Source organism: Haliotis asinina, chromosome 15, assembly GCF_037392515.1.
Source record: "Haliotis asinina isolate JCU_RB_2024 chromosome 15, JCU_Hal_asi_v2, whole genome shotgun sequence".
Lineage (NCBI taxonomy): Eukaryota > Metazoa > Mollusca > Gastropoda > Lepetellida > Haliotidae > Haliotis > Haliotis asinina.
The window spans coordinates 15,426,115-15,447,595 of NC_090294.1; the positions used below are offsets into that span (position 1 = coordinate 15,426,115).

The following is a 21,481-nucleotide window of genomic DNA, read 5'->3' on the forward strand; positions in this document are numbered from 1 at the left end:
GTAACCAGAAAAATATATATCATGTTCTACGATAACAGGAGCCGTGGTGATAACTGTCTACAACACCAATACGCGGGTTTGGGCGGTCGTATTAATGGATGTCATAGTAGCACAGTACATATTTGTGTGCGTCGAAACTCATGATGGCTGTCACTGGATTATCTGGTCCAGACTCAATAACTGACTGCTGTAATATAGCTAGAATGTGGCTGAGTTCGGCGTTAAACATAAGCAAAACAAAAATATGGCGTTACGACAAAAGTATTACCACAAACAGTAAACAAATATTCTAAAATGCTAACAGTCGCTGAAAACAGTGCGGCCGCATCCTCCCAGCGCCGATTAAATAAAGACCGGGACAGTGTTTCAATCAGAGTTACTCAGATCAAATTAACTCAGACAAAACCTTCTAGCGACATGTGAGCGCTTGTTTTAGACACTTTCCAGTAATGCCACTACAGGCATGATAAACATGAGCTTCACATGAGGTACTCATTTTGTGAATCGAACCAGCCATTGGCTTGAATGCATTAAGCAGTGGGCTACCACGGCCTCTCGTGTGAACGCTTGCGTGAATATCATAAGTGACAAAGTTTTTGCTTAATTCCGGATCCACTGCTGGTGTTGACCTTTTGGCTGTAGACATGTAAACTTTGACACCATTAAATGGTCCTATCTTATCTTTCTAGGGTTTGGACAAACCTGCGAGGCTTTTACCCTCCACGTGTGGAACTTATCTCTGTGTAGGACATCAGCTGGTGTGAAGGCTTAAAATGACTCGAAATCTGCTCTTAATTATCACGGCATTGTTACGTAAGTGGTTTAGCGACTTTTTTAATAGAGTGTTCATGATGACATTTGACTTTTTTATATTTTCATGTCATTTTCACCTGAATAAGATAAACAATTGTGATCATTATGATCAGCAAAATGTTCATATCAACATGTCACAGTTTTATTTCATTGGTCAAAACAATACATAAACACTTTAGTTTGTTTTAGAGCAATATATTTCAGCCATATTTTTATACCCAGATACCATCCACGCTGCGAGTGTTCCAACGAAACAAGGTATGTGTGTGATAAAAATTCGTCCTTCGTCTACTACCCCGTAGAAGGCCCGTGAAGATTCGGGTTAGAACTGGTCTTCAGTAACCAATGCTTGTATTAAGAGACCGGGTGGTCAGGCTCGGTGATTTGGTTGGCCCATGTCATCGTCTCCCAACTGCGTAGAACGATGTTCATGATGATGATCACTTGTTTGTCTGGTCCAGAAATTGTTATCATAGGCGCCTTGTAAATGACCACCGGCTTGGCATTGCCGCAATAATACAGCAATGGAAAATATCCTTATACACAATGACCGTTTCAGATTTTAAATCCCAGATTGTGAAAAACCAAAGACTCCTGGTTATATGTCCACACAGTGTTCAACTAATATATTATATTTGCAGTGGTAAGAATGTTACATAAATACATGCACGGTATTTCAATGAAGACGACTTCTTGGTATCTGGTTAAGGAGTAAATCTCGAACATCCCTTACCATGTAAAGAAAAATGAATATCGGTGGTTACAAATGTATTTTGAATTTAAACGCAACATTAATATCAATGAAACTATTCTTAGCGCAAAAGGCAAATTTCTTTCACCGAATGGCATGTAGCCCTGCGACCTCTTTTGGCCAAATACACCTTCATTAGCCATTTATCTGTGTTGAACAACACTAGAATAAATGGAAAATGGGAGACCTGTAATCGTTTTGAGGTGAGTGAGTGGGTTTAGCTTGTTAGAAGTGTTCCAGCAAAATAAGGCGATGGGCGGGATTGGCTTTTTGTTAGTGTGTTTGCTTGTTTGCTTTGTTTTCATACGGTTCACACACGGTAGTTCTACTAATGCACATTAACGCTTGATGCAAATGCCTGCTGTTGATTCACATACTGGCATGTTCATTCATCTACCGATCGGGTGTAGGTAAACAAGGGAGGGGAAACCACAAGAAGTAGGTAAACAAGGGAGGGGAAACCACAAGAAGTAGGTAAACAAGGGAGGGGAAACCACAAGAAGTAGGTAAACAAGGGAGGGGAAACCACAAGAAGTAGGTAAACAAGGGAGGGGAAACCACAAGAAGTAGGTAAACAAGGGAGGGGAAACCACAAGAAGTAGGTAAACAAGGGAGGGGAAACCACAAGAAGTAGGTAAACAAGGGAGGGGAAACCACAAGAAGTAGGTAAACAAGGGAGGGGAAACCACAAGAAGTAGGTAAACAAGGGAGGGGAAACCACAAGAAGTAGGTAAACAAGGGAGGGGAAACCACAAGAAGTAGGTAAACAAGGGAGGGGAAACCACAAGAAGTAGGTAAACAAGGGAGGGGAAACCACAAGAAGTAGATAAACAACGATGTGAAGAAACATCATAGCAATTTAAAAAAGACAAATGTGAAAAACGTGTTATCATGGAAAAACAAAATTGTTCATATATCTTTATTTCTGTTTTATTATCTATCCTTGTCACTAGGTCCTACTCTCCATGTCCCAACGGTTGCCGCTGGAAACACAAGTAAACATACAGTTGATCATGCTTATGTAATCTGTCCTTGTCACTAGGTCCTACTCTCCATGTCCCAACGGTTGCCGCTGGAAACACAAGTAAACATACAGTTGATCATGCTTGTGTAATCTGTCCTTGTCACTAGGTCCAACTGCCCCCTGCACCAACGGTTGCCGCTGGAAACACAAGTAAACATACAGTTGATCATGCTTATGTAATCTGTCCTTGTCACTAGGTCCAACTGCCCCCTGCACCAACGGTTGCCGCTGGAAACACAAGTAAACATACAGTTGATCATGCTTATGTAATCTGTCCTTGTCACTAGGTCCAACTGCCCCTGCACCAACGGTTGCCGCTGGAAACACAGGTGAGCATACACTTTATCATGCTTATGTAATCTGTCCTTGTCACTAGGTCCAACTGCCCCTGCACCAACGGTTGCCGCTGGAAACACAAGTAAACATACAGTTGATCATGCTTATGTAATCTGTCCTTGTCACTAGGTCCAACTGCCCCTGCACCAACGGTTGCCGCTGGAAACACAGGTGAGCATACACTTTATCATGCTTATGTAATCTGTCCTTGTCACTAGGTCCAACTGCCCCTGCACCAACGGTTGCCGCTGGAAACACAAGTAAACATACAGTTGATCATGCTTATGTAATCTGTCCTTGTCACTAGGTCCAACTGCCCCTGCACCAACGGTTGCCGCTGGAAACACAGGTGAGCATACACTTTATCATGCTTATGTAATCTGTCCTTGTCACTAGGTCCTACTCTCCATGTCCCAACGGTTGCCGCTGGAAACACAAGTAAACATACAGTTGATCATGCTTATGTAATCTGTCCTTGTCACTAGGTCCTACTCTCCATGTCCCAACGGTTGCCGCTGGAAACACAAGTAAACATACAGTTGATCATGCTTGTGTAATCTGTCCTTGTCACTAGGTCCAACTGCCCCCTGCACCAACGGTTGCCGCTGGAAACACAAGTAAACATACAGTTGATCATGCTTATGTAATCTGTCCTTGTCACTAGGTCCAACTGCCCCTGCACCAACGGTTGCCGCTGGAAACACAGGTGAGCATACACTTTATCATGCTTATGTAATCTGTCCTTGTCACTAGGTCCAACTGTCTCTGCACCAATTACCCGCTTGGAAATCCAGGAGAGTGTACGGTTTATTCTCCACCATGGGCGCTACGAGTAACCTGGTGCAAAGATCGGTTTCATTTCTCTGCTTTGGTACATCATTCTTGATAACGGGTCATAGCCAGTAAACACCTAACTGGCATTTTGAGATATTTTCATCTAGCAAGTTACACTCAACTTCACATTTGTGTTCTCCTATCTCATATCTGCTCCAGATTCCACTGTCGCGGCATCTTCAGTAGCAGTCGGGGACCCAAGTGAGTTGATGAACATTAACATTACTGTAATCGTTGTTAAGGATACACGATGGTATTTGGTTTATGACATGTATTTAAATCAAGGTTGTGTAGCCGTTTTATGTGTTCACTAACCACTTATTATCTCCTCGTGCGGACACTATGTTTAGAGGAGCAGTGAGATAAAGTACCATGTAATAATAATACTATAGGGGAAGTACCTGGGAATAAAGGGACTAGATGAAACACCTTGTAATACAGATACTATTGATGAATGACGTTGTAATAAGGATGCTATTGATGAAGGACATTGTAATACAGATACTATTGATGAATGACATTGTAATACAGATACTATTGATGAATGACATTGTAATACAGATACTATTGATGAATGACATTGTAATAAGGATACTGTTGATGAATGACGTTGTTATAGGGATACTACTGATAAATGTTTCTTGATAGGGATACAGTTGATGAATTACATTGTAATAAGGATACTATTGATAAATGTTTCGTGATAGGGATACAGTTAATGAATGACATTGTAATAAGGATACTGTTGATGAATGACGTTGTTATAGGGATACTACTGATAAATGTTTCTTGATAGGGATACAGTTGATGAATTACATTGTAATAAGGATACTTTTGATAAATGTTTCGTGATAGGGATACTGTTAATGAATGACATTGTAATACAGATACTATTGATGAATGACGTTGTTATAGGGATAATACTGACAAATGTTTCTTGATAGGGATACTGCTGATGAATTATGTTGTAATAAGGATACTATTGATGACATTGTTATAGGGATACTACTGACAAATGTTTCTTGATAGGGATACTGCTGATGAATTATGTTGTAATAAGGACACTATTGATGACATTGTTATAGGGATACTACTGACAAATGTTTCTTGATAGGGATACTGCTGATGAATTATGTTGTAATAAGGATACTATTGATGACATTGTTATAGGGATACTACTGACAAATGTTTCTTGATAGGGATACTGCTGATGAATTATGTTGTAATAAGGACACTATTGATGACATTGTTATAGGGATACTACTGACAAATGTTTCTTGATAGGGATACTGCGGATGAATTATGTTGTAATAAGGACACTATTGATGACATTGTTATAGGGATACTACTGACAAATGTTTCTTGATAGGGATACTGCGGATGAATTACATTGTCATTGGGATATTATTAATAAAGCATTTTATGACAGGGATACAGTGGATGAATCATATCGTAATAGGGATATTATTAATAAAAAGTTAATGAATTACCTTGTAATAAAAATACTGCCACGGATCTGTTTCAATATTCAGATGTGAGTTTACTTTTATTTGTCTTATACAGGCTCTTGGAATAAACGCTGCTGCCGACTCACTTCCTTTTCGTTGTGTTTACAGACTGCAAGGACAGTATCCCCAACTGTGACTCATATGGCCATGCGTCTTGTACTGGTCCCTACGAGTCGTGGGCTAAGTCACACTGTCAAGCCTTCTGTGGCTTCTGCATACGTGAGTGCACTCTTTCTACAAGCTTGTAGTGCCGATGACAATAATATTGATGCCCTTGTGCAGTATGTCCACAAGCAACGTGCCTCGCATTATTTCTGTATGTGTGACAGCACTGTTTCTAATGCTATCTAGTATTACGCATCACTTCAGAACAAACGCTGTAACACGCTACCTAAATTGAAACCATATGTCGACCTTTTAAAAAATTCTGTTAACATTGTGAAAAAAACACACTGAGATTCACTGACGACTTTACGTGTCTGTCGTCTCTATAATATCTGCAGCCATCACCTCTCCGTTTGTGTGTGCCGACAAGGTGCGCTGCAAAGAGTATGGAGCTGACCTCTGTTCCAACCCCGACTACACCGGCTTCGTGGAGAAGAACTGCGTCAAGTACTGCCACCTGTGTCCAGGTAAAGCTCAATTAGTACCGCGAGTTTAACGCTAGTCTGAATAGGCATTCACATCACCAGACAAATAGTAAAAGCAAGCTTAGAGATTTTGAGTATTAATACCTTCCGCAGATACGTTCCAACACACGTTCCTCATTGTCTTCATCTTCGTGTGTATTCCTTTCGTGAGATCAGCAAACACACTACATGATAAATACAAACTTTACATCATATCTAGATCTAATACACTGAAGCACGTAAGATTCATCTAACTGTCGTGAGATCAAAGGACATCGAAGTGGTCGATAGACTCGATACCAGTACGTGAATTAGTTCAATTATATGAATAAAAGTGAACAATGGTATTTTCGTATATGAATGTTGCATAATGTGCAGAAGAATTTTGACCCGTGTATGTTTTTACGAAATGAATTCCAGTGTCAGTGGAATGGCAACATGCACAAGAATTTAGGAACAATCAAATATCCTTTCCAAAGTCTGAGAAGTACCAGTATATCATTAATTACAGCCAGGTCGTATGCCATGAAGGGCGGTTGGGTAGGCTAGTTGAAGTGTTACGTAGTCACGCCGAAGGCCCGGGCTCGATTCCCCTTATGAATACAGTGTTGTGCATGAAGTCCATTTTAGGTGTCTCCTGTCGTGATGTTGCTGGAATAATGCTCAAGGCGGTGTAAATCTAAACTCACTCACGTGTTCCATGTTGCAGGGGATGTCACCACGACGCCGATTCCTAAAACAGGTGAGCACACTTCTGATGGACTTCGACACATCAGAACTACGTCAGGGAGGCTGGATGTTCCGAATTACAGTTATTCTCAAACAGTGCATTCTAACGTCATTTTTAATGGAAAATACCGACTATAACAAATATATGCAGACCACAAAGGTAGTTATATATTCAATGTATACCATACAGTTATACTATTGATCTTATCTGCTTTATTTGTTTGGGGTTTTGTTTTTGTTTGTTTGTTTTTGTACCATCACTTGATTGTCTGGCCGCCGTCGCATGTCAGGAGTGCTGCTAGGTTGCGTCAGGCGAAAAGAACTTCTATTTCAGCAAATTTTCTAGATAGTGGGTGATGTCGGCAGGGAAGACCTACTCGTGCTTGACGAACACCTTGTGACAGCGTGTTTTCATTGCTTCATTCATACACCTTTGTCCGACTTTCAGTTTGCTTAAGTCGCGGTGGCTGAGTGGGTTAGGCTCTGTGCGCTGGCGATTAGGGACCTGACTCTGAGGGTGCGGGTTCGAATCCCGGATGGGACACAACCTTACAAAAGTACTAGAATCTGAGCTTTACTGTGAAAATGTAATCCCAAATATAACACGTGTTCATTTGATCAGGATATAAATGGCAACCCGTAGTCAAGGCTCTGTGTATGTACTCCTCACAGGGTGTTTTGACGACTTTGAGCGGTGTGACGAGTTTGGAAAGGGCACCTGTACAAAGTACCCCAACTGGTCGAAATTATACTGCTCCAAATACTGTGGCATCTGCAAGACCACGGGAGAGACAGATGGTTGGTTAATTTAGTTCGCTGTGGGGTCTGAAAGGCTCCATTGCCTAATACTTAAAAATAAAACATAAGCGCACAAAAGGGCCTAGTGAAGTGTACAATTTATGTACATTTGCCATTACAATAGCACCAAATTGTTTGAGCTTTGAAGGTGTTCATTTATAAAAAGTCTTCGAACTAAAACACTATTAAATCCTCTGATTAGCCATGACGATACTAACCCCGGAATCTATGTAAGACATAACTACTTAATTATAACATTATACTGAATATCCGTTCTCCCTTTGCTAAGACTAAGTTATGTGAAAGATGTCTGTTAAAGTCGCCACACAAATCATATTAATAGAGTAATCATGCAGCGATGTCGGCTTCAGGTGTGACAGATGCCGTGACTACTGCGCCGGCCTCAACTACAGTTCCAGGTATAAGTCTTTGTGAGTGAGTGAGTGAGTGAGTTGTAGATCGACAAACATGGGTCAAAGATGTTCTTTTACTGATGAAACCCAAAGGCACAGAAAATATTGACATTCCAAGGATCATAGTCTTGTATAGTTTGTGATTCCAAACCACCATTAGCCGATCCTGGAAAGGTGTGAGACAATTAATAATTGTTATGTAACAAGTGCACTTGAATACTCCCCAGGGAGTTGAGTCGGTTACAACAAATGCCAGAAAAAAAGCATCTGTTGATCAAGGGAACACACAAGCGCCTCGAGCATGTACTCGCTGCGTGGATATGTTCGGTATATAAATATAATTGTTTCATCATCATCATCATCATCATCATCATCATCACTGGTGTTTCCAGATGACCAGTGTTTTGACCGGAGGGACTGCTCCGGCTACGACATCAAGACATCTTGTTGTGGCTCTTACGAGGCTTTCTCCAGATACAACTGCGCCAGACACTGCCGATTCTGTAGTAATGTATCTCTAATGTCTAATTAGTGTCACACTAATTATATGAAATTAGCGGAAACAGGATTTAAATAGTTAGATTGAGTTAGACGTAGCCTTCAGCAAACCCTTCAGGAAGGGAAGACTAACGGGTGTTCAGGCTCGCTGACTTCGCTGATGCGTGCTCATATTATCGATCACTGGATTTTCCATTTTCTGGACTCAGTTACGCACTGCTGCCATATAGCTGGAAAACTGCTAAGAGGGATGTTGAACAACATGCAAACGTTCGCACGACAGATACTTAGTGTAGTGCCTCAGTTTCAGACTCAACCTGACAGTTCATGTAGTTCCAGATAGTGAGGTAATGGTCACGTTAATGTTATACATAGTGTTACAGATCCTTGTGTACGACAGCAATATCTGACATCATCAGTAACTTGGAAACACTGCTGTTTTTTTCATGTTACTTACAATTGTATCAGATATCGCCACATATAATTCCTGTAAGTTCACATGTACCTATAACAGAACAATACATGTTTCAGTACAGGGAATTTGTATATGTACTATTTCATATAATGTATATCATGGCTAAGTCTTCCACACTATGGTGCGATTTACACTGATATTTTCTGCGCTAAGCCATCTCTTGTTTTTTTCTGGCATATAAAACACTTCTGAAGGACTCTGATAGCTACTTTAGCAAGAGGTAAACTATACTATTCACATATTTCCGTTTTCCATACCCAGATCAATCATATGTTTTGTGATATCAGCCCCCAAGGTAACCCCCGCGCCCCTCTGCACGGACACTGACCCTATATGCAGCAGCTATAACTCCGACATGTGCACCAACCCCGAGTACGACGGCTTCGCCCGTCAACACTGTGCAGGATTTTGCAAGATTTGCGAGCGTGAGTACTTTGGGACGCCAACTTAGTACAAACACTACAGATTTGCAGCAAATATGACTGAATGGGTACATTTTTACGCCGCTTATGGCAATATTCAAGCAATATCACGGCGGGAAACATCAGAAATGGACTTCACAAATTGTTTCCGTGAGGGAAATCGAACTCACGACATCAACGTGACAAGCGGTCTTTATCTAAAACTGTATTGAATAATGAACAAGGGGACATAATCATGCGTTGGGGGTGTTTGTTTTCTCAAATCATTTTTTGAGTGGCGATGAAATGACCTTGGCATATCAGGCTGCAGCAGGTCACCTTGGACTGATCCCCGGGTTGCCCATTCAAATACTGATATTAACATCATTATAGTTTATTGATTGAAATATACATAAAGTTGAATATATGAAATATTAGCAAACAACTGAAGCCCCATTTTACTGTTTGCAGGCCCGGTGTATCTACCTGAATGCGCCAGGGGGAACACCACCACAAACTCAGGTATGACGAGGTGCAAACCACTAGAAAGTATACACCTGAAAATTTGATTTGATTAAGAAATTACAAACGATCATTCAAAACGTTACTAGGCTGAAATCAGCCTTCGAAACAAACAGAAATTCCAAAACACGACCATGCTACCCGTGTCAAATAAATCACGGCCAAATAATCATTTATCTTCTGCAATGTTTAATTCTTAAACGCAATCACACAATGAAGCATACTTTGTTTTGTTGGTCGTTGATATAATATGAATGGATTATGTGCAGTTATAGGTAATCACCAGTAATTCGAACACTGTGACAATCACACATTAGGCTTGTACAAGACACTCGAGTAGAGAACATACCTAACCTCCACTATATTTCCCATTCACAGAAGCGGAATGATACTTTTTGCATAATTGTGAAATAATAAAGTTGTCCCAAATATGATAAGTGCAGATCAACAGTCAACAAAGGACCAAACATACTTGAAAACAAATATTCATGTATCTGTATGTGAGAGTATTAACTGTCAGCAGCCCATACAGAAACCAAAACTGTAGGGTGGATCTTCTTTCATGGAATCCAAGATGGGACATTGTTACTTTGTCACATTGGGTATTGTCACCTTTTTGTAACCTTTAAGATATTGCTGGAACCGCGACGAATGGCTACACTGTCGCGTTGTCGTGCTTTGGTCGATTTTGACCCTATGTGCTTGTTTTGGTAAGGGCGACAATACAACAAAGCGACAATGTCATTTCTAGCATTCCGTACAGTAGAAAACTCGTCACATACTCCTGGGTGTCTCTGACTGGCCTCACCTGTCTTTGTATGTCAGTTTCCGGTCACACAGAGCCTCCGACGTCGCCACAGTCGACACCAACGACGACCCCAGCGCCCGGAACGAGTACGTACACAAAACCACGTTACCTTGCCCTGTGTCGTGAAGACAGTTCGTTGTATGGACCAATTATTCACAAGGGGATGACGCCAAAAGAATGCAAAGAATACTTGTCTAATGGCGTGTTTAAACAGTGTTGTTAAGAACCCTACTCAAAAATGTAGGAATCAGGCAACATGGCCAGACTTGTCTGTGGGCGCGACTGGGTAAGTTTGGGTATGTGGGAGTGCGCATATATTTGTCACATGGAATTCCCTCCCCAATGAACTTCAGCTGTCTTTAAGTAGAAAATTTGAAAACTTTAAGCGTCATCTCAAAACCTTTCTCTACAAAAGGTTCCATATCAGTGGGCTATATTAATGCTCTACCCATAGTTAGCGTCATGGGTACACCTGGTGTTTGGTTTGGCGCATTATTACTATTACTGGTGAAAACACCTGTGTACAGGTTGTAACTGTACTTCTGTTGTATGTATCAGGATGCACCCTGGACGGAAAGTACTACAGTCAGGGTGAGAGTTGGTACACTGAAGACTGCTACAAGAGCTGCTCCTGCGTCGACCCGAAAACCAACGACATTCAGTGTGGACCCCTCAGGTGAGGAGGAGGGTACGCTGGTGTCTTAACGCTACGGTATTTTACTTCCATGACTCGTCCGCCCCACAGCTGTCGTGTGTCCAGGAGACGTCCAGTCGCCCGCTTGTATGATGTTCTGCGAAGTTTCTAACCAACTTTAAAATGAAGTCGTTTTAAGTGTGGTAGCAGATAGGGACATCACTTTATCTTGTTACATTCAATTTTCAGTTACGGTCTTGAGAAAGCAAGAACGTGATAACACGCGACACTGAAAGCGAGAAAGTGGTGTCGCCTGACGGATCTGTTACAATCCGATACTAACGGGTACCCATCTACCGCTGGGTGACCAGTTCTTCGTTCCGTTTCCTCTTCCCGATTAAACCCCAAATCCCCACTGCATTGATACATAGAATATTGTTATCTTATTTCTATTGTTAAAATTTGGTAAAATATGGCATGCTTGAACTCTTTGCATATAGATGGTGCATTTGCACAATGTGACTAGTCGTTGTTTACCTGCTTGGCGATGAGATATAAAACAAGAAGTGACTGACTCGCAATGTTAAGTATCCAAGTGAGGGAGACTTGTAAAACTAAGGCATGGTATCTCATTGGGCCAGCGTTATATCCATAAGTTCAGACTAACACACACTTGTACAACAAGTTGTTTTATTGCAGGTGCCCTAAGTGGGAGTCGAACTGCGAGGTTGTGTTGGTCCCCGGCGCCTGCTGTCCTATGCTCAAGTGTAACTACTTCAATACAGTACACGGGGAGAGAACTCAAGATGGTCAAACTGTGATAGGGAAATAGTTAGTCACACCAGTAATAAACTGATACAGTCAACGATGCTGTCTGGTGCTTATAGACTGCAACTCCAGCTATGTACGCGCACGCTCGCACACACACACACATACACACAGAGAGAGAGTGAGAGAGAAAAAGAGAGGAGTTGAGCGTTTGGCAATATTCCAGCAATATTGGCGGAAGTCACATGAAATAGACTTCACACATTGTACCATATGGCGAATCATCGGTGTGACGACCAAATGATTTAACCACTAGGCTACCGCAGTGAACATGTTGAATAAATTAAAAACTGTAAAGATTATTGAACGAGTTAGTATAAATAAGGTCACATCGACAATATCTCAGCCATATCGTGACGAATTATTGAACAAACCTTATGATGATTATAGTTTTTCAGAGAGAGAGGGGGGGAGGTGTGTGTGTGTCTTGGGAGGGGGGGGGCTGCAGACAGTGTGTGTGGGTTTTGCCCTCATGCTCGTGTAAGAATAACACAGTGATAGTTACATAAATTGCACATGCATCACACAACACAACACATAGGCATGCGCTAACATTATGTACGTGTATTAAACCACTGATATCCCAAACTCCAAAGTCAGTACTACCAAAGATCCGGACAAACCGTTATGTTCCAAACTGGTATGTTATCGTTAATTCAAGAATTGCTTACGAAAGTTTAAGGAATGGCATTTAACACTCAGATATTCAGGTGGATTTTTTCCACGTCAGCTTCGACATAACGTGAACCGGTTAATTCATCTATAGCTGTCTCGCCTAGAGCCAGCTCTACGTCCGGGATGAAATAGATTATTTTATCTAATCTCTTGAAAAGTACAACGCATATGCATAACGCTCACACATTTCTCATTCATCAGATTTCAAGGTAGAAACGATAATGAAAAACCGCTTCAATTGGTATACACATGTTAACAATTTCGATTTGTTAATAAAAGCTTTACTTAGGCGGGAAACCCTTTCCTTGGTCATGGGAAAACCATTTTGAACATTCTGTTGCATGAATCCGACTATATTACGTTTATGAACCACCATGAACTAGAAATGATACCAGGGCCCCGTTTCACAAAACTCTCGTAAGCCTAAGATCTCGTAACTTTTCTCGTAGCATTCGCATCTCCTATGCTACAGTATAGGAGGCACAATGGCTACGAGAAAACTTACGAGATCTTAGGCTTACGAGAGTCTTGTGAAACGGGGTCCAGGTGATACACATGTGAGCGTGTCTTGCCACTTTACAGACATCCACCACGTACAAAGGCAACTCAATTATTTGTCTGACAAATGCCTAAACATAGAGTAGAACGGAAAATCAAGAATCAGACATCATTTATGACAATGATGCATTTGGAAATGCACGTGTGCAGCTGCACCAGAGACCATCTAATAAATTTATTACATGGTCTCTGGTTGCACCAAAAACAATCCCAAACTCAGATCTAAAGCTTTCAAAGTGTATGAATACATGTACAGAATAATACTATATGAAACATTTCTGTAACCGAGTGTCAGCGGCACGAAATACCATTGTCATCAGAATAACGTATGGCCGATAGAACGAGAATCTGGTTTAAGTACACAGAAAGTCAGCTATGCTAGTTCTGTCTTTTATGACGACATATAGACGTGGCTAGATAGTTGTAGGCGTTATCTTTCGCCAACAGAAGGAATACCACTACATTGTAGAAGAAAACTGAAATACCATGGGTCCTGTACGCTCAATCCTGGCCTTTGTTGTCGTTTTCGGTGAGTCTTACTTCATATTTTCTATGGTAATATATCATCTATGTGTAATATACCACTTGTGGCTGTTCGAAGTGATGTCAGTGCTGCTTGCCAGGTATGGGTCCAGCCAATCGACATGTTGGCATGTAGTTCTTGAAAGGCAATTAGAACTTGGACGAATAAGAAGTATTCTTATCGCGATGTTCCAGAGCTAATTCTAATTAAAAGAAAAAGAAGCATTTATGCAAAAAGTATCATGTTTAACTATGCACATGAGAATAATATTCCTCATAGTAAGTAGAGCATATTATCAGATTGTACTCAGCTAAAAACATTTGAAAACACGAGAAGCACAACGCTAATCAAACGTATCACCTTTCGTATCATCTTGGTTGTATTATATTCAGCTACCCTAATACTTACAACGTCCGCTCGTCGCATCATAGCTCCGGGTTCGAGTCTCCGTATGGGTACAATTTTGCGAAGCCCATTTATAGTGTCCCCCAGCGTGATGTTGCCGGAGTATTGCTAAAAGGGGCGTACCCTCTCCCTGTAGTTTTGTAACCGGTCATTGATCATAGTCCAGTTGTGTTTATCAACGGTTCCTTACACCCTTGTTTCAGGATCCCCGATCTGGGCAGCACCAACTCCCCATGGTATGTAGAATATGTATACATCGCATACCCTTGTTTAAGAACATTTATCATGCTTTGCATGCATTAGATAAGTGACTCTATATCACTGCGGGAGATTTCTAATGTGGCATTAGTTTGTTACTATGGCAATCTTTATATACTATCCAAAAAAGAAACGCATAGACGAGAAATTTGATGCGAAAATGTTGCATTGTCAAACATAATAGACTCCACAAATAGTTTAGAAAAGGTAATGTCTATACAACCACGTGGATACTTTTAGATCACAGAGACGCTGAGCGCGATGGTGACGACGTAGCAAGACCTCGACGTCGGGTTTCCTTGCTTTCTTTCTTTCTTTTAACTTGTTCCGTACAGTTTGACCGGATATCCTGGATAGTCCAGGCACGATCGTGTAACTGTAGTACCCTGATGTACCGATCTTGGGCTCCAGTGGTAACTCGGGGTCTGCCTGTATGGGAACGGTCATTTGTTATACCTGTTTGGTTGCAACGAGCTGCAAGGAAAGATATCGGGCTCAGACTAATACTAAAATATTCAGACGCCTGGCAACAGGTAATCTCCAGCATGCATTCTTTCAGCGGCGATCTTCCCTGTCGCAGAGTCAAGACGTTACGTGGTGATTTTGACCTTGAAACTTCTTCAAAGCGAGTGCCAATTTCTGAACGTAATCTGGATAATTGATACCAGACAGAGAATGCTCTTTATTGTACAGTTTCAGCTGGAAAGTGATTTATGTTGCGTTGAGGAGATGCCTTTCTAATCCTTGTACGAAATCTTATCAAAATCAACATATTCAGGTTAAATCGATTTTTTTACTTGTGCAGTTGTTTAAAATCATGTTATCAACACTTTTGATAAGCATTTTGACGATTGTTTGAACACAACAGATAATTAACAGATTTTTAAAAATGCATCTATGTGTTTCATTTTTGGATAGTATAGTTTATCTCTATCGCAATCATAATCGTTTGCCTTGAATAACAACATCTTTCTCATGATTTAAAAACATGAAAACACATATGAGTCTTAAGGACAGAAACTGCTTGATGTGTTCGTCAATGACTTACATCTTAGAGACGATTGCACGATTGCACAAAAATAGTCACTTAATGTTAGAAGCTATAACAAAGCAGATTTTTATCGACTGAAATCATCTGAATTAACATTTTTCCGAAACTACACATGCAGAGTGTCACGTGTCGGAGTACTCTATCACAATTACCCGGATGTTGTATTAAAACGATTTTGTAACTGTGATTAAACTTTACGTAATCTCCGCCATGTCAGACAAACCAGTGTCACGTGACCTGTGCATGTCATGGACCTTTGATATAAGCACTTGACACCGTATCTCATTTGCATAGGTCGATGCTGATGATGATAAGCACTGGATTCTCTGATCCAGACTGAACTGCATATAGACCATCGCAATATAGCTGGAATATTGTGGCGATATATTTAAACAAGAGACAAAACAAATCTTTGACATAACAGGAGATTTTGGTGTTACTAACTACTGGAGATGCGCCTGACAGGGTGCACGGGTTGAATACTCCAAAGGGAGTTGAGTTTGTTAACAAAAATGCCAGTAAAAAGGCATCTGTTGATCAAGGGAACACACAAGCGCCTCGAGCATGTACTACTTCTAGGATATGTGCGGTATAAATATCCTTTCATCATCATCATCATCATCATTTTCTTCATCATCATTGGTGTTTCCAGATGACCAGTGTTTTGACCGGAGGGACTGTTCCGGCTACGACATCAAGACATCTTGTTGTGGCTCTTACGAGGCTTTCTCCAGATACAACTGCGCCAGACACTGCCGATTCTGTGGTAACGTATTCATGTGGACCTTGATCTGTGAGACCATCTCCGTTGTGTAGTGGTTTGAGCGTCCGCACAGAGAGCGAAAAGTCTCGGGTTCGATCCCCGGTCCCTTCATACCAAAACACGTTAAAATATGTTACTTGTTGGTCCCTGCCTGGCGCTCGGCAGTAATGGGTACAGCAAGGACTGGTCAGCTCAGAGTCGTATATATGCCTGTGTGGGGTATTCATGATGACCTGCAGCATGGTATCTCAGTGAGCTAGCACTATAAAACCAGCAAGACTTGGCTAGTACAAGCAGCCACACATACACACTCATGCACGTCATCATATGAGTGAAATATTCTCAAGTGCGACGCTAAAACCTCACCTCACCTCACCTCACCTCACCTCACCTCACCTCACCTCACCTCACCTCACCTCACCTCACCTCACCTCACCTCACCTCACCTCACCTCACCTCACCTCACCTCACCTCACCTCACCTCACCTCACCTCACCTCACCTCACCTCACCTCACCTCACCTCACCTGTGAAACTATTGTCATACATATTTAACACAGTCCTGGGATCCATAAGCAAGTGCACTGTGTAACTGTGCCAGACAAATCTTTGACCACAGTGTCATGTATTATCAACAGAATCTTAAGACCCTTGAAGATCCGAGTTAAAAATGTTCTTCAGCAATCAGTCCTTGTTGTAAGAAGCAGCTAACGGGATCGGGTGGTCAGGCTTGCTGCTTTGGTAGACAGATGTCTGTCACCGCGTCCCATTTGTGTAGATTGATGCTCATGTCGTTAATCACTAGATTGTCTGTTTGAGACATGATTATTTACACACCGCCGCCATAACTGATTTCGGCGTTTGACAACAATGAACCACCTAAACAAAAACAATCTTAGGATCTAAATACAAGTTTACATAAAACTGCTCTTGGCGACGGGGTAGCCGTGTTGGTAAAACGTTCTCTCCGCAGAAGGACCGGGTTCGATTCCCCATATGATACCGCCGTGATGTTGCTGGAATATTGTTAAAAGCGGCGTAAAACTATAATCACACACTCGCTACTCTAGTCACGACAGATTCTGAGCTAACGCCTCACCATATTTCTGCTGCCGAAATGACAAATATGCTTGTTTTTTCGCCTAGCCACGTATATACATGTACGTTTCTTTTAAACTACGGGAATACGGGCAGGTGACTGTTGTTTGGGTAGCTTTATGTCACAGTATGCGAGTAACGCTATTATGAAGTTAGCACTGATCATTTTCACATTGGTGAGTGACTGAGGGAATGAGTATGGGTTTACAATGCTTTTACAAGCAATGTCATGGCAGGGGACACCAGAATTTGGAACCACACAATGTTCCAATTTACAATCGAATCCAGTTCTTCGGCGTGACGAGCGAACACTTTAACCGCTAGGCTACCCCACCGCTTCTTGTATTTTGGTGTGCGCTTCCTGTTGAAGTGAAGATGGAAATAGTTTGTGCCTTCAGATCCCAAGGTGACTGCAGCACCGCTATGTACCGACACCATTCCCAACTGCAAACAGTATAACTCAGACCTTTGCCAAAACCCATCGTATGACGGCTTTGTGAAGAGCAAATGTGCGGGCTTCTGCAGAATATGCGACAGTAAGTGCTATATATTGAGACTAGATATTTTATCAGGTACGGTTGCAAAACCAGATTCTCTTTAGTATGTTGCTGAGTGTGGCGCTAAACAAACCACCGGTCTATTTGTATATTTTTCATAGACCAGTGCCAATCAACTATGCTGAGCAAACAAAGGAACATTTCTGACTTACATGCATCCGCATTACATTAGGAAATGAATAGTTACTTACTTTTTTATGCAAATTATATATTAGTGAGTGCTAACGATAGTGCAAGCCTTGCTAACACTTTTGGCGAACATCGGGTGCCATTGCTTAGATCTGCTTTGTATGTCTATTCATACTACATTACAGTTATTCATGTTCTTTACGTTAAATGGAATATGTCTGAAGACCGGTTGTCTCTTTCATCGACGTTTTTATATTTTTACAGAGTCTTGTGACTGTGTTTGTGTAAGAGAATGTATTTTATTCTCAAGCAATGACCTCGACGTATTTTAAGATGTAAAAATCCCACAATTTATTGTATTTTGTAAGCGGGTCGGTCCGATTCTAAAATTCTGTGGTTTCATGGAGACCTGTGTACACACAAATCACGAATGACAGAAAGTAGGTTGATGGGTGACCATGTTTGGCCGATATGGATCACATGTCATGCATTGACATCTTTTCAAGAAACTGACTTTGTTTGAAATCTACCTCTGTTCAGTTAGCAGTCATGGGTACCCGGTAGGATGTGATGATAAGATTTTAACGCCTCAATGGAATTAAAATATTGTTTCGTTCATTTCAGCGATATCGTCATTAGTTCAGTTTGCATATTCTTTCCCTGACATGAATTCGAAGGTTACTGTCTTATAGTCGTATTTTTATCTACAGGACTCGTCTACTATTCCACATCTAATATTCGTATCTTTATCTACAGGACCCGTCTACTATCCTGACTGCGCCCGTGGATCTTCAAACGGATCTTCCACAGACCAACCCGGTGAGTAAAAAACTTGAGTAAGTGAAGGTGTTTTGTTTTATTTGATCTATATCATGAAGTGTCAGTGAGATGTACAGTTGAAAACATGGTGAAGTGTAATTATGCCACGATGACAACCAGTGATAAACTGGTTCGTATCAGCTCTGTGTTTCCCTTCACCTGAAATCACAAAAGTTTGCTTTTCTTAATTTTCCTTACCACTGTGGACACTGTGGTTAAAAATACTCTTTCTTTAAAAATTACACCAGAGACCAAGCTACTTGCTCTTCGTCAAGATTAATTGATACGACAATTACCCAATGATTTTGAAATTTCCAAAACAAAGTTATACAGTTACTGACAAACATTTTTTATAATTTATATTCTTATGTTTTAAAAATCATGAGAACTGCATCATTCGAGCTCTCAAACAATATGGATATCTCAGGTAAGTGGTTCTCCATTGAACAAAACAGAATTCCTGGTCATTATATGGACGGACCCAGAGGAGAGGTGCAGGGGGGCGCACCCTCATTTCCCCGCGCAGCTCTTGTTAGTATTAAACTCTTTGTAAATTAATATTCGGGACAGTCTCAGTGATATGCTTTTCATCATATATAATTAAATATCAAAATATATCAAATCATGTAGAATTCGTTTTAAGAATTTTCGTTCGGAAAGATAGTTTTCCGGATGTCTGAGGTGCAGATAAAAACCGGGAACGAATGTATATGTTTAAAAATTGTGTGACACGAATCTTGTCCTCTTGATGTCGGGATAAAAAAAACCTCAAGGTTCAATTCAAGATTCTCTCTGAAGATAAGGCTAAATAATCTATTTGGGGGCTTGTGGTCTGTTGAAGAGAGCGTGGGGAGAACCAGCAAATGTGTTGTTACAGCACTCAGCATAAATGTAACACGCCCTGAAATCAGCGTCGTTACTGAAGTACATTGTTTAATCTTGCAGGTCAAACGACTCCCCAGAGAACACCACAATCGACACCGACTACAACACCAGCTCCAACAACTCCTCCCGAAGACAGTACGTAAAATCAACGTAAAATCGACGTAAAATCGGCGTAATCTACGTAATGTATTAAATGTGAGCCACTCTATGTTTACAAAAGATGTACATGTTTGTCCGTGTGTCTTCTTTGCAGAATGCTTCTTTGAAGATAAATACTACTCTGAAGGGGAGACCTGGTTCAGCAGGGACTGCAGCCAAAAGTGCACTTGCAGGGATGCTGTGAATGACGTCCACGACTGCGGCCCCCCGAAGTCAGTATGATAGTTTGGTCCTTATTGTTTCAGTTGTGTACGTGGAGCAGAAGCAGAACAATGATTAAGAGTGAGTTAGTATTGTTTTACGCCGCTTTTACCAATATTACAGCAGTAACGCGCGCGGAACAGCAGAAACTGACTTCACACATAGTACTCTTGTAGGAAATCGAGCCTCAGGCTACTCCAGGCTACCCCAGGGTCCCTGATGGCTAAGATTTGCACTTAAATGCAAAGTAACAGCTTGTTTCAGATTATAGGGCAGATCGTCTATTGGGGGCATCGTATAAAAGAATGGACGTCAAGATATAGGTGCATGATTTTATCTGAGAATAAACGAGAAACAGCCCTTATGACAGTCAACTTGGCATTCTATGAGACACTGCTGCACCATCCACTTATTATTGTGAAGTCTCTTGACTTATGGATCTCTATGGGAATTTATGGGAATGATCCACCACATATCATGATTTGTATCACAAGCTTGATCCTAAATAACGTCTGTCTCCAGTTGTCCCAAGTGGATCCACAACTGCGATCTGATTCTACCGGAAGGGGCATGTTGCCCTATCCTCAAGTGCAACTACTTCCAGACCATACACGGACCCGGGTCGTTCCTTGGCAGGAAGTAAAAACCCCACTCGGTTCTCAATAAACACCTTCTCATTCATATTGCACCTTCTGTTTGCCTTGTATTCACTAATTTCACGCCTTGCACTTGCGCTAGAGAACGAAACAGAGACAGAAAGAGACATACATGTTTTGAATGGATACAATGTACAATTATGGCTACTATGCATATGAGTATAATATAGATGTTCAACTAAAACAGGGAAAATGCAATTTTCGTTAAATAAGACAACATTTTTACCAAAAGATAATAGTCAGATTTCATAATAAAAATAAATTTATCGATATTGGGATTATTGCAAAAAACGTTTTCTTACATCAACTCTTCATGATAGGATAATATGAAATTCGTCACATATTGCGTTGTTGTTACCAATTGTACATGACCTATTTTCTGTGTTGATATTACACCATCTGCCGGTTTCAATCGGTAATCTGTGATTACACGTTCTCAGTTTTGTTATCCAAACACGTTGTTTCATTGGGAGGCTCGTTAAATAAGGTTCTAGGTGGAGGGTATTCTTATATAAGGAGTAATATTTACCTTTGGATGAGTTTTGAAGGTCAGCATTCCGCGATTGCTTAAACCGATCTATAAGTGTGTATTTAGAAGAGTTTTTCAGCTAGGCTGCGGAAGGAAAACTTTGGGACTGCCATATACATGACAATCCAACATTTTGAAGTATATTTTTACCATATTTAAAAGATCGAATTGAATGTCCATACAGATGGACACATTAGCCATTACATTATATACTT

General features: G+C 41.0%; 2 protein-coding genes across 3 annotated transcripts; both read left to right on the forward strand.

Moving 5' to 3' along the window:
• Nucleotides 1-523: 523 nt before the first annotated feature.
• On the forward strand, nucleotides 524-12,038 carry LOC137265799 (uncharacterized). Of its 2 annotated transcripts, XM_067801259.1 has the most exons (18): nucleotides 524-813; nucleotides 1,036-1,071; nucleotides 2,876-2,917; nucleotides 3,054-3,095; nucleotides 3,232-3,273; nucleotides 3,589-3,630; nucleotides 3,918-3,959; nucleotides 5,375-5,485; nucleotides 5,770-5,898; nucleotides 6,605-6,637; nucleotides 7,297-7,422; nucleotides 7,794-7,841; nucleotides 8,228-8,341; nucleotides 9,096-9,233; nucleotides 9,681-9,731; nucleotides 10,557-10,625; nucleotides 11,098-11,215; nucleotides 11,873-12,038. In XM_067801259.1, exons 1-18 carry the CDS (start codon nucleotides 774-776, stop codon nucleotides 12,003-12,005), a joined length of 1,356 nt encoding a protein of 451 aa, XP_067657360.1. In that variant the 5' UTR covers nucleotides 524-773; the 3' UTR covers nucleotides 12,006-12,038. The 2 variants fall into 2 exon arrangements, with proteins under 2 accessions (XP_067657360.1, XP_067657361.1); XM_067801260.1 differs by lacking the exons at nucleotides 2,876-2,917; nucleotides 3,054-3,095; nucleotides 3,232-3,273 and having other exon boundaries at nucleotides 680-813.
• Nucleotides 12,039-13,452: 1,414 nt separating this feature from the next.
• On the forward strand, nucleotides 13,453-20,764 carry LOC137265627 (kielin/chordin-like protein). Its single transcript, XM_067801060.1, has 8 exons — nucleotides 13,453-13,763; nucleotides 14,366-14,398; nucleotides 16,124-16,237; nucleotides 17,730-17,867; nucleotides 18,774-18,836; nucleotides 19,782-19,856; nucleotides 19,975-20,092; nucleotides 20,604-20,764. Exons 1-8 carry the CDS (start codon nucleotides 13,721-13,723, stop codon nucleotides 20,722-20,724), a joined length of 705 nt encoding a protein of 234 aa, XP_067657161.1. The 5' UTR covers nucleotides 13,453-13,720; the 3' UTR covers nucleotides 20,725-20,764.
• Nucleotides 20,765-21,481: the final 717 nt, after the last annotated feature.

Excerpts from the sequence above, each read along its gene's own strand:
- LOC137265799 (XM_067801259.1), top strand. The coding sequence starts at position 774 with ATGACTCGAAATCTGCTCTTAATTATCACGGCATTGTTAC. Across the intron at positions 1,072-2,875 it reads GAGTGTTCCAACGAAACAAG|GTCCAACTGCCCCTGCACCA; the intron begins GTATGTGTGTGA and ends CCTTGTCACTAG. Across the intron at positions 7,423-7,793 it reads GACCACGGGAGAGACAGATG|GTGTGACAGATGCCGTGACT; the intron begins GTTGGTTAATTT and ends TGTCGGCTTCAG.
- LOC137265627 (XM_067801060.1), top strand. The coding sequence starts at position 13,721 with ATGGGTCCTGTACGCTCAATCCTGGCCTTTGTTGTCGTTTTCG. Across the intron at positions 16,238-17,729 it reads CAGACACTGCCGATTCTGTG|ATCCCAAGGTGACTGCAGCA; the intron begins GTAACGTATTCA and ends TTGTGCCTTCAG. Across the intron at positions 18,837-19,781 it reads ATCTTCCACAGACCAACCCG|GTCAAACGACTCCCCAGAGA; the intron begins GTGAGTAAAAAA and ends TTAATCTTGCAG.